At 32.7% G+C, this 13,953-nt stretch overlaps 1 protein-coding gene across 2 annotated transcripts; it reads right to left on the minus strand.

The window, feature by feature from the left end:
• Positions 1 to 1,230: 1,230 nt before the first annotated feature.
• On the minus strand, positions 1,231 to 12,395 carry LOC148604755 (mitochondrial import inner membrane translocase subunit TIM16-like). 2 transcript variants are annotated; one of them, XM_088549308.1, is made up of 4 exons: positions 12,259 to 12,395; positions 3,451 to 3,627; positions 2,773 to 2,895; positions 1,231 to 1,990 (listed from the first exon to the last, which is right to left on the minus strand). In XM_088549308.1, exons 1-4 carry the CDS (start codon positions 12,259 to 12,261, stop codon positions 1,880 to 1,882), a joined length of 414 nt encoding a protein of 137 aa, XP_088405434.1. In that variant the 5' UTR covers positions 12,262 to 12,395; the 3' UTR covers positions 1,231 to 1,879. The 2 variants fall into 2 exon arrangements, with proteins under 2 accessions (XP_088405434.1, XP_088405433.1); XM_088549307.1 differs by lacking the exon at positions 12,259 to 12,395 and adding an exon at positions 11,204 to 11,441.
• Between the last annotated feature and the right edge of the window lie 1,558 nt (positions 12,396 to 13,953).

A 13,953-nucleotide genomic window follows, 5' to 3' on the forward strand; every position in this document is an offset into this window, starting at 1 on the left:
TCTTTGTCAGAAAAATTTTGGAAAGAAGTATTCTGACCTCCACTGTCTTTTAAATTTCAAAATTTTAAAATAAATATTCCGCCAAGACTAAAACTGCCTGCTCCACACGCCCTCCCCCCCCCCTTTTCTTTTTCTCAGAATCAAATGACTGTACCCTAGAGCAGTAAAGCATGATTAGAATACTCAATAGAGCTCTCAATTTTGAATTAATGCATTTTTTAAAGTATTCACTGACCAATGTGGCCAAACATATAAATTTGGTCATTTTGTCAGGAATGGAGAGCTTTAACATGTATAAAGGAAAACATTCACTTGTCTTTTTTTACTATAATAGAAAGTGTAAATGGGCGATTCAAATATGCAAGGAAGTGTAACTGTGTGATTCAAATATGCTTATTTGTAATTTTCGAATCATTTCATTAAGGATTCAAAAGACTCTGCTGAAAAAAAATAAGTTAACATTTATAAAAAAAAAACAAAGACATAATTAGGCAAACAGAAAACTGACTTGTAACCAACACTTGTGTGTACTCACAGTAACAACTCCAAACATCCTGAACACTAACAAAGGGACACTCATAACTCTAAACACGAATAAGGAGACCATCACCAAATTTTAAACCATTCTGGTGAAGTGTACTAATCTTTTAAATGACCAAAAGTTGTCATGTACATGTATATATACATGTATGTTGTAGATTGATTATGATTTAACATCCTATAAATGGCCGCTATTTCATGCATCTCAGGACGAGAAAGTTTGACCAAAAAGAAGAGCAGAACAGATCATATCTTGTACTAGTCAAAGCACTGAGCTGGATGCAGAAAAATTGAAAATTTGGATATTAAAATATACAATTTTTCCTTTTCTCCCTGACTGGGGTTATCTTATGTGCACGTAATTCAGATGAACAATAAACAATAACGATAGAATTCAATTAATTCTCATATTTCTTACCTACTGTGGAAGTACTCTAATTCGTGGATACCAATTTTCATGGATTATGGGAAGACACATATGTTCATGGATTCCTGAATTTGTGGTTTTGAGGTCGTCAGTATATACATTAACAGGAATCTCTTTTTCGTTGAAAACCAAATTTCATGGTCTGGCTCGTCCATGAATACCACAAGAATTGGTACCCCACAAACAATACTACTTTCACAGTATACCTGTACTTATTCATATCAAAAACTAAATGGTCAGAAGAGGACCAAAAAATAAAAATGTACATGTAGCAACATTTTATTAAAACATTTATATCGTCTTTTACATATCCAGCACAAATTCAGTAGTCTCAAACTGGCATGATAATGACAAAGCTATACATTTATTTATTTTAAAAGATAATTTCAACACCAAAACCAAAATAATATGGTTACATGGGAATTGGTTTTTAAAGATATTTGTTTAAACTGTTATAGCAGATGTGCTGAATTTTTCTAAGTTACAAAGATTTAAAACAAATTTTTCTTCAAGTCTAAAAACAGAGGAGATGGTTTGAATCAAAGAGTTCTAAAGGGGAAAAGTATTTCGAAATTCAATGAGAAGACCGGTTTTAATTGACCAAACTGATTTAAACACATTAAACGAAAAGTCTTATTCAAGGAGAGTTAGAAATGTGGACACTGGATATAAATGTATGTTCTAAATCAGTTAAATCTGTGAACTCGCAGGATATTCTGATCACTGTGATAAGATTCAAGTATAAAATGTGAGAAGGTTTTAATAAATCTATACATTCTTTTTTCATTTAAGTCATAATGATAATAGCTGACGACAATTTTTTTTTTCTTATCACAGATTCTGCTGACAGATCCTTCAGTTTCAAGTGTCACCATTTTTATGTCAATGAAAACTGCTTAAACTAAGCATTTGTCAAGATGGCCCATCCTGACCCTTGGAGTCTATAGATTTTTGTCCTTCTGAAGATGTCTGTTTTTGGCTTTCATCCATTTCCATTTCTATTCTCTCTTTGGCTCTTACAACCTAAAAGATAAACAATAATTTTTGGTCCATTTAATTTCAGAAGTAACACTTTTTCCAACTTGGTAAACAAAATTGGCTATCATCTTGTATACATAATTTTGCTATGCCACAAAGAAGTCATCAACTTTTTTTTTTCCAATGATTTACTCCTTAAACTTCTTTTTATAAAAATTAAAATTATAAGGAATGATGGTAATAGTATTTTCTATTTATCCTCAAGCCAATGATGCACACCTGAAAATAATGGTCCCTGAATGAATGTGATTGTGGCAGATGTTTCATGCATTTTCTGGAGGAGAACATTCGGTCTATCAGACAGACCCTTCTATGTAAAATTCTGAGAAACTGAGCCAGTTTTTCATTGTGCTAGCTCACAGAAGCAAAATCCTGGAGGTGGGTATCTCATCTCAATGGGACACATTACTGTGATCTGAGCAAACAAGTTGCCACTTGCCTGCTTGGCAAATGAGTGACTATCAGTTTTAAAGTCTTTGGTGTGACTCATCTGGGGATCCAACTAACAACCCCTCAAACTCTCATTGAATTCTGACTTTATCTTATCTTGACAATGATTACAAAGCTATGAATTATATTTTTTATGTTCAAATGAAACATGTCCAACTCCCATCAAACATTATGTCAGGGTGTAGCACAACTGAAACTAGACGACTTACCAATCACCATGCAATAAAATTATCATTTCATTAATGTTAAAAATCAACTATTTTTTAAAATTGCAATATAGCAACATCTAAGGAGGGGTTTATCATTACTACCAGTACCTTTGATTGTAAATAAAGAGATCCTCCTTTACTTTTGTCATTGACTTCAAACAAATGGTTGTAATTCTTCATAACAGTCTCCATGTCAACATCTTCTTTTACATTTAAAATCTGTTTGGCTTCCTGAAAATAAATTTATACATTTTAATTCTCAAAAGACAAAAATACCTGGCTTTGATTATTTGGTAAATCATCATGTGATAAATTGTAGATTATGACATGTACATTGCATTTTCCTTATTGGCCATGTAAATTGTGTATCAACATGAAACTGCTAAATGTATATCAAGCCCAAGAGCTCTGTTCAAGGGATGATATGGGTCGAGGCAAAGGACGATATGGAAAATGCAAAATAATAATTGTAGTTCATAGTATTTATAACCTAAGAAATCAACAACATTTGGTTATTTATATGTATGTGTCTGCACTGTATGTGTAAAATGCAGAAATGTACATGAATATTTTATTTTTTTCCAGGATCTTTAATCCTTACCTCTAATTTCATAATTTGTGTGTAATACATGTAACTCATAAAAATATGAGATATATGTAGCTTAAAAGCGGTAAAAAATATGAGTCTCAATAGAAATAGAGGTATTTTATGAATGAGTCGACTTCAGATCTGTCTTCTTTTTTTTTTGACAACAGGATGACCCAAAAAATTTGAAGGTTGCTTACTTGTAAGGTCATTCCAGAGTATGTGTCATTTGCAGCAACCTTAGCTGTTTCTCTAGGAGATGATGCATGTCTTTTAGCAGCTTGTTGAGATGCTACATATTCTTGTCGTACTGCTCTAACAAATGCTCTACCTACAACTTGAGCACCAGCAACTACTATCTGCGCAATATATTTTGCCTGAAATATAAATATTGAAGAAATACAATTTACAGTCAATATTTTCTTAACATGCTTCACTTTACTAAAATGTATTCCACATCTTCAATAATTAGATTTACAAATAAATTTTTCTAATATTCTGTCACAGATACATGTAATATGGCTGCCTGACAAAAAGTTCAAAAAGTTCATAATTCATAGAGCACAATGGTATAATTCAGAGATAAAGACGAAAAGACTGTGCTATTACAAAAACACCGGAAAGAACACTGGGTCGCTTCTTTTCTCTTTGTTCAATCCAAATAAACAAAAGATTTTTGTATACTTCCAATTTTGACTAGTAGATAAATTCAATATACATGTACATGCACACTGCAATACACAATGGACCTCGTTACACTTTGTGACAAAATAATAACTGATATGACCATGCACAGTTGTTTTATGAATGATGTCTCAGCTCAAAGCTTTAATCTGCCTGTGAGAAATGCATTTGGTCTACATCAGCAGTAAAAAGTGTTGCATCAGTCACTTTTTGACGATCTAAACTAATACAAATGTTTAGTTAGACATTTTTTTGCCTACATATATGTTTAACTGTTAACACTTTATAGCCAAGAAATGTCTACATCAACACTTTTGGCATTGAGATAGACAAAATGTGTCAAATTTCAAATTCTGTCTATATCAATTTCACTGCAAAATGATTAACAGCTGGATCTTTTGTCAAATATAGATGGGTATGCTTTACTTTGAAGATTTTCAGGGGTCTCAAATGGGTGTACCGTTTTGAAGATTCCTCAAGAACCCTGCTTGTATATAATACCAACGTCCATACTGTTGGCAGAGATCAATGAGATTAATTTCACTGAGCTAGGTGAAATTCACACCAGGTCAGTTATTCAGGGCTCATGCTTTTAGGCGATTAGGGCCAAATAATCACAATGAGGTCCCTCACTTTGCCCTTAAATGACCCCACAAGCAAAGTGAAGTTACCCACTCCTTCCAGACTTCACTCAACAACAGGACAGTACTCTTAGTAGTAATTTTACCAGAGTCTCTTCCAACGGCAAATTAAAAAAAAAAAAAAATGGCCCGACCCAGAAACAAGAGGCTCTCACTGAGCCTGAATCACTTGCCTGGCAAACCATGCACTATTACATGTATCTAAATAAATAAAAGTATCATGCTTTGTTACCATGTTTAACAAAAAATTGCTGAAAAAGAGAATACATTGATGAATGCTGTAAGTTCAACTGAGTACCTTATGCACTGTAAAATGTTGGAAATGCCTTCAAAGTGTTTTTAGAATCTTTAGAAAAAATTTGGGCCCCCTATCCCCTGATATCTTACCAGGTTTGAGGGGACATAAGCCCACTATATATTTGCTGAAAAAGAACATAAAATGAAGTTAAATCATGGCTACACAACATTTTCATTATCACTTCAACTCAGAACACCACATTTACTATATAAACCAAATATCATTGAAATTAAAGCAAGTCTACAAAATCACTACCACCATTTAACTTAGAATACCATGTTCCTGATGAATCTAAAAATCATTGGAATCCGAGCAACTGTTAAAAATGGCTGCAAATTCGAAGGGGTTTTGAAAATGGTCGCCTTACAATAGAAGCTGTTTTAAAAATGGTCGCCTTACGAATAATTTCAACACTGCCAGTCAACTCATGTTTATCTTATGAATATGGAATATCTTTCATCTGTAATTCTTCGACAATCTATAGTTGAGGAAAATATAGCAAAAAAATCATTTTGACCCCAGTGTTTTATTTTTAGTAATGAAGGCAAGTTTTTCAACCAATGAAAAAATTAATCAATCAGTTTGTTCAGGATACTATAAGGAACAATTATGCCAATTTAAATTAAATTTGTTGCATGGTTTTAGAGAAAATTTAGAAAAAAAGATTTTCAAAGTTCTACATATGAAAAACAATAAAAAAAAAATATGTTTCAAGGGCCATACAAAAAATGTCACTTCTACATTGGGTGACAAATCATTTTGGAAATTTAGACATTAGTCTGTCTTCTGATGATGAACAATACATGTATTACCCTGTCAGAATTTTACTACATGTAAATTTTCTTATTTTTAATAGCAGCAGCCATCTTTTTTGCAACATTTCAAAAATTTTATATGATCAACTGATCATTTATAAAATTTTTGAAAAGTTGAAATTGCTTTCCTGTCACCTGGGGCCAGTGCAACTTTGGTGTGGGAAAGTTGATTATTATGCCCCAATTTCCCTTTGACAAGTATGTAAAGGATTTGTTAATTTTGGAAAGTAAACTTCAAGTGTGGAAAAGTTAATCTTTATTTAGAGTTTTCCCATGGAAACTTAAGATTTTGAAAAGCCTAGAACACAGTCAGTTGGTGAAGGATACCCTTAGGATCAATTACGCCCACTTTAATTAAATTTTGTCGCATTGTTACTGAGATTTTCAAAGTAATACAAGTGAAAAACAACAAAAATCAGTTTATAGGGACCAGAACTCCTATATCTGATGATGAATCACTGAAAATTTCAGCATACAAATGGAGGTCCGTCTTCTGATGATGATCAATAATACCTGTGACAGAATTTTGCTAAATTCAACTGCTTCTGAGTTATTTGCAAAAACTGTATTTTGACCCCTACGTCCCATTTTTAGTAACAGCAGCCATGTTTTTTTTAATATTTCAAAAATATTAAGTTTCATTCCAATTGATTGAGCAGTTTCAGAGGAGAAGATGTATGAAAAAAGATAATGACGGACAACGATGGACGCAAAGTGATGACAATAGCTCACAAGGCCTTTAGGCAAGGTGGGATAAAAAAAAAAAGTCAAACTTTTCGAAATCTATCAAATATTTAGTTTCAAGTTTTTATTCAGCTTTTTATAACAAAGGTTTAAGACAGGATACAGAATGAACATGCTTCACTCCAGCTTACATTATTCAAGGTTTTATTGTTATAACTTTGTTACAAATAAGCAAAGGAGAAGGGGAGATAAAGGGTCTCATTGGCCTAAAATACATTGTACAACTGAAAAGTCATCATAAAGTGTTGAAGGATTTAATTGTGAATTATAAGATTTGAATCAGTCACAAAATTGAAAACATAGAGACTTTCTTCTAGATAATTCTTGCATTAAAATGACAGAAAAATTGTTTGAAGTTTACCAAAATGCACATACAATGTACATGTATTACCGGTACGTCAATTATGTACTTTTTGGTCATTTTCTGGTCATATTTTGGACAAGAAAATTGTGTTCACACCCATATTACATGTACATAGTTCATCAAATGCGACAATAAAAAGTTGTTTCTTGAGTGTGGAAATACTTAAATATGTCTGAAAAAAACAACAAAATTTTTTGGTTAATAACATATATTTTTGGCATCATTACAAAGAACTAATGCAACAAAACATTTTTCCTAATATTTATATATTTTACTATGTTATGAACAATTTTGATGTTTTACATTTGTACAACAAAGTTCATATTTTTAGGCAATATTCATAGCCTAATGCCCCTACACCTTTTGTCGTGCAGTTTCTTGAGGTAAATATATCTCATTGATTTGATCTTGTTTCATAATTGAAGAGTAAATTTTCATCAACAAAGGAACATTTCTTCAGCTTTAGACAAGTTTGTCCCAATCGCTACAATAAGTGCCGATAAAGTTTCAATCTTGATTTGTCAATAATACATTTTTCAATATTATTGATATTTTAATCATCCTCTTGATCAACTTATACATGTGTCAAGAGACTGGATATTTTATCAACGAATCATTAGGGATAAAGTGGGCCCAAGGCAAAAAGATACAAAATGATATTTCAAACAGAATAAATTTGTCTCGGTCTGAAATTTTCTAGCACAGTGCTGCTAAAAAATGCAAAATCCATAGGTCATATACATTGCTTTGCTCACTGGTGTTTGAACTTTGAAGTACATTTTGTAATACATTTGGAAACATGTAGAGGAATAGAAATCCAATTTCATGTATACATTTACATGTATATGATACAGTCAATCATTCAGTCAGCAATCTGATTGTATTGTTTCCAAAATATTTAGATACATGTACATGTGTACTTACATTCTACAAATGTACATGTAGCTTAAAGGAGACTTGACACAAAAATATCATTTTTTAATCATTTATATTTATGAAAACTATAGTTTGTTTAGATACAAGTGTAACAAATGTTTGCTAATCTGGTTAGTGCTAAATAAAGTTAGAATGAATTATTTGTGTTATCATGGCCACCTAATTAATAAGCATAAATCAAAACTGGAAGTAACACCCACTTACCATATATAAAAGTGCTACGTCAATGGTTCTCAATTTCCATTTGGGTGCATTGAAAATGTATATACGTGCCCGAAAAAGTTAATAAATCTTCAAAAATAGCTTGTTTATATGATGCAAAGTGGTCCAATGATCTGTGTAATGAGTCCAATAATTGTGTTAAGAAAGTAAGAAGACCAAAGTTCTTCTCATTTTTTGCCTGCTTTTTTTTTGTTGGGCATATATGCATCCCTGTGTGATAAAAACACAACTACTTTGCACACTATCATTAGGTCTTAACAAGGAGGGTACAACAAACATAGTGACACACTGTGTATAGTCCTTTCTTTGCCGCTGGGTTATATCAATAAACAAGCACAGTGGACTTAATTATGGCCAAGAGAAAGCATGGGCGGCTTCTTTAATCTTTAGATGTTTCGGTGCCACGCGACACAGGTGTTGACACAGGTGTAAGACTTCAAAAATTGAAATATAATAGCATTTCTTTTGTCTTATGAATTTTTAAATAAAACAACATGTAGAACTTGACACAACACAATTTATAATAGGTGACCTTGCGCGAGTTTAAGGGTGCTTTTCTGGTACAAACAATATTTTATTTTTATAAATGTCAGTTAAAATATTTACCTATAGCAAAAAAGATTTAGAACAAGAGGAAGCTTCAGCACGACACCCTTATGGGTTCTCAAATAAAATAATCAAAAACCAACAAAAATAAATATGATGTTCATGTTTTCCTAAAGCTGTACTACCAAACCAAGAACTGAAAAGGGGTACTGGTACACTTGTTAGGAGTAACTTTCCGTAAAAATGGGTGAAATCAATATTTTCAGTGAAGATCGAGTTTAGAAGAGTTTAAATCTTAGAATGTGAATTTAATCTACTTTATGTAAAAAGTTCAATCGAATACGACAGAACACAATGAAATATTTCTTGGTAATCTCCGAAAAGAAGTGGTGTCGTCTCCCTGTGGATTCTAGCGTTCATACATGCAATAGTTAAATATTTCTGTCATTGTTAATCATTTTCTTCTCGAAATGGTTTAAATTGATACAACTGTAAGTATATATTCTCTGGCAACCCAAAACTTTCAATATTTTTACTCTCAGTTTCAGAAATCATGTAAAAAGTGCAAGAGCCCCACGCATTTCAACCACTCGATCTATGAATTGATAACCAATGACGTAGCACAGTCACATTACCATATGGCTAATAAAAATTTTGTATGGCTTGGGTCATCGTCAATTTTGAATTGATTAATCTTCAATTGAAGAACATAAATGACTACAAGGGGCATTTATATGATATATATTAGGTGTAATAAATCAAATAAACCATGAACTGAAAAAATATTTTTTTGTATCATGCCTCCTTTAAACAAGAAAATAACATTCATCTCAATTAAAGAAAATAAGCATATACATGTAGTACATATATGATAATCATTTTAGTACATATATGATAATCATATAACACATATCATTATTTTTTAAAAAGCATTTATAATATGATGTGCGTACACATCCTATTCTCCCTAACCACTCCCCACTTCTTCTTGGTGTCTCTCTGAAAGAGAAGTACTTCTCCACCTGTTTTTCTCAAGTAACTTAAGCCCTGTGATTATCTATACACAATTAACAACCAACTTCAGTGTTAGAGAGCCATATTTTGCTGAGTGAGAGTACTGTAAGTGATATGTTTTTCTTCAGCTTAGTCACCTTTTCCTGTGTAACAAGCAGTTCATTGTATAATTATGCAAATGACAATACTTTGTCATATTCACATTCTGATATAGACACTGTTGTAAATATTTTAGAAAAAGAAAGCTTAGAGCTAATTAATTGGTTTAGTTTAAATCATATGAAGGCCAACCCTGACAAGTTTCAGGCAAAAGCCATTGGCAAGAAAACTGAAAATTAAAATATTTCTTTTAATCTAGATGGTAATATCATACTGTGAAAAAGAAGTGAAATTACTTGGTCACAGTTGGTGTAACAATTGACTATCAGCTTAAGTTTGATGCCCATATTTCTAACATTTGTGAAAAGGCATCAAGACAGTTACATGTACTTAAACGTATTGGTAAACATTTAACAAAATTAGATAGACTTAGTATATACATGTATTATTCATTTATCATGTCAAATTTTAATTATTGTCCTGTAATATGGCATTTCTGTGGTGAATATAATACACTGAAACTTCTCCAAACCGGACCCTCAGAAAACCGGTCTTCCCTTCAAACCGGCCGTTTTCAAAAGTCCCAGCCGATATACATGTACCTTAAAACCTGTGTGTTTTGTCTTCAATAGACCGGCCACCCCCTATAACCGTACATCAGCCGGTTTTTCACAGTTTTAGTTACATATTTCAAATTAAAACAACCTCACAATTCCAGCCATCCGGTTATTGTTCACCTGTAATAAATGTGTCAACAAAACTGTAAATGATTACGTAATATAACATAATTAATAATTTATTCACTGACCGGTTTGCATTTCATCAGTGGACAGATGATAATTGAAGAGGACAGTAGTTTAAACAACAAATTTAATCCAGACATTACATTTTGTCACTGGTTGGTGTTAATTGTTGTGTACACACGTCAGGCAACCAGAGTCATTTAATAGTACGATCTTTACAATCCCTTAACTGTCAATTAATGTGACCTGTACCCAAGCCAAAACTACATGGGGGTGAATTATTAAACTTTGTTGATAAGTAATTTACGGAAACAATACAAATAATTAATTACCATCAATAGCCCTTTGATCTTTAATACACATTCTTTCAAAATCGTGAACATTATTTTGTCAGCAATACCATTTGTAAAATGAAATCATTTACAAATGATGCAAGCTTTGAAATGTAATAAAAGGCCAAAAGTTTTGAATCGGCATTAAACATGTCTCGACCCACAAACTGACAAGATGTAGGGTTATACAACTCATTAATGGAAACAGCTCTCAGAATGCATTGCTATTTTTCACAAAACCGGCTACCCCTATAAACCGGCCATTTTTTCTTGTCCCAGTGGTGGCCGGTTTGGAGAAGTTTTACTGTGCCAGAAAAATAGAGAAAATACAGGAGCGTGTCTCAAGATTTCTGTATGAAGACCATTGTACTTATCAACATCTGTTAATTAAATCAAAATTACCAAGTTTCAAAATCAGAAGAATTAGAATGATAGCAATAGAGGTGTATAAAATAATTAATAAACAGTGTCCATTATATCTACATGAACTTATTGAAATTAAAAAATGTAATTACTCTTTTAGAAATAACAACATAGCAGATGTTCCCTGGGTATGGACAACTACCCATGGACCGCACTCTTTCAAATATGCAGGAGCCAAACTCTGGAATGAACTGCCTAATACAATGAGGGAAGAAATGTCTTTGGGCCAGTTTAAAAGTTTGGTTGGTAATGTGGAGGGCAGTTCGTGTCAGTGTTCCTCCTGCAGATCTCAGTGAGTTGTTGAGCATTTATTTATCTTGCATACTCTGGCTTTTATATTTTGATGCATAAATTTTTATTTGTGTTTTAATTGCTTAAATTACTTTCAGTGCTTTATACAAAAGCTATTGCATGAATCTTAGTTTATCTGCATTTTTTGTTTGCTTTATATGCTTTAATTTTGCTTACAAATTGCTGTGCTTTTAAAAAAAAAACATTATTTATTCTTTGCATGATGTGCTTACTATTTTATGTGCTTTATGTATTGTGCTTGTCACATATGTATGTCGGATAAAAACTCTACAGAGCTTATGTTATGTTGTTATATGTAAAACCGACTTTAAATAAATCTTTTACGCTTTATGCTATTATGTGTTAGAGTTAAGAAATTCTTTAAATGGTAAATTTTTTACTATAACTTAAGACCGCCAATTTCAAAGAACATTGGAACAAGCAATTTATAATATGGTGCTCAAAAGTAAGAGGTTAGGGTATGGAGGAATGGAATTCCAACCTCTTACATTGTAGGAGTAATGATAATTGGACTCCAAAGACAGCATAACTATTTGGACTTAGTATGATAATTTTCAACTTTTTTAGCAATGAAATTTCATTGAATTATTTAATGCTTTGGCCTCCCGCGTGTTCCATAAGCATTGATCTTAACTCTTTGTGGACTACCAAATCATTTAATCCCGGCTTTATTCCTACACTGGTTACAGAAATTGCGTAATCCCAAGTCCAAGCCCAAGCCGGCCAAGGTCAACTAAAAAAGTTGAAAAGAACTTTCAATATACTACATATGTAAATTAAAACATATGAAGAATATTTCAACAAATGATTAATTGTAGTGAAGCGATTTCTTTACCATGAAAAAAATGCAGGATTCGCTCTTCAACGTGCAAATGATATGCCCCTAGAGGTATTGTTTCGAAAATCGCATTTTCTCTCGTCAACGTCAAATGAGTTCTTTACTTTTCGAAGCCTTTCAAAACAAACGTTCAATCGACCAAAAAAAGCTATCACGCACAAAAATGAGGTGTTCACTAAAATTTTAAACAACGCCGTTCTAATGTGTGACTCCGGTTTCAACAACCTAAAATTTGATGAAAAAAATCTCTTTTTCTACACGCAACGATTGATTGTTTTACACTAAGCCACAGAAGATAAAGGGAGCGGGCATGATAGAAGTACACAAATGATAAATTAATAAAGGTAAGGGTGCCTTTGTTCATGTCTTCCACTTGACAAGGACGGTCAATTAACTCAAACACAGTGTAAAAAGGAATACTGAGAAAAAAAGACACCGTGGCATCGACCAATGAAGGAGTTCCAAAGAAAATTGGTTCCGTCTAGAGCAACAAAAAAACTATGGAACTGATTGCCGGAAGCAGCTTAAGCGACTTCACTGGTGCTCATTAATTGGGGTCGTACAATTAAATAGCACCAACACCTAACATTTTCAGCGACTTATTCTACTTATCCACGTGCTCAGTTGAAATACTGACTCAAAAGTATTACATATTGTTGTAACTGTAAGAAACACAGGAGCACATAGAAAACAAATATGTAGCCTTGGTGGATATTCTTTACACTTTGTGAAAAAAACGATAACAAACCATCTACTGTAAATTGGGCAAAAACCCTCTTTCATTTGATTACCAAATTTGACAAAGCATTAGAAGTTTTTTGTTCATTTTGCTCACACATAGTCTGTCTAAAAGAGATATAAACTGAATCTGTATACCACCGCAGTGGGATACCAGAATTTCAGACAGCGGCTCAAAAATTACAAAATTACAAATCTAGATTAAAGTATGTCACAACATTAAAATAGTTATAAAGTTATAAAAAAAATAAGTTAGCAGTACCACAACTGAAATTATAGTAACTGACTTTCCGATACAATATACGTCTAAACTGTGATCGAAGGTTATGTTTTATATCCGTGAAGCCAACGCAAAACATCGAAGATTTTTCCATTTTCAGTAACTAGATACGATGAAATATTCGCTCTGCTGCAAAAGGTATTTTTTGAAACTACCCGATGATATCACTACTATTACCAGTAGTCTTCAATTTACGGAGCAACCTGCTTATCTAAAACATTTCCACACCTTTTTAAGTCGCTAATATTGTTAGCGAATTCTTGCTCTTGTAATTTCAGTACTTTATATTCGCATATGACATGCATAACTATATATTTACATTTGAATACTCCACGTAATGTTGTAGATCTGTGCCGTGTTTATAGCGTCATAATTTTAGCTTTATACGAGATAGAAATGTATCTCTTAAATATCATACATGTGTTCTAAGTGTGTTTCTTGCTTACGTGTATGAGAACAGGAAGTTTCCATGGAATGATCAGTTGGCATTGAACATTACCCAGTTTTCGATTCTGGCTCAGGGACTCGTTAAAAGACTATATAGGTCACATACATGAATATGCATTGCCAGTTGTATAATCTGGTTCCCTGGTCAATATCACAAGCGATCCAAAGATTGCTACAACGTACCTCTTTTTGAAAAATATCATACATACGTTCTATATGTGTGTGTG

Source organism: Perna viridis, chromosome 10 (assembly GCF_037379345.1).
Source record: "Perna viridis isolate PV_CMFRI_1.1 ecotype Kerala chromosome 10, ASM3737934v1, whole genome shotgun sequence".
Taxonomy (NCBI): domain Eukaryota; kingdom Metazoa; phylum Mollusca; class Bivalvia; order Mytilida; family Mytilidae; genus Perna; species Perna viridis.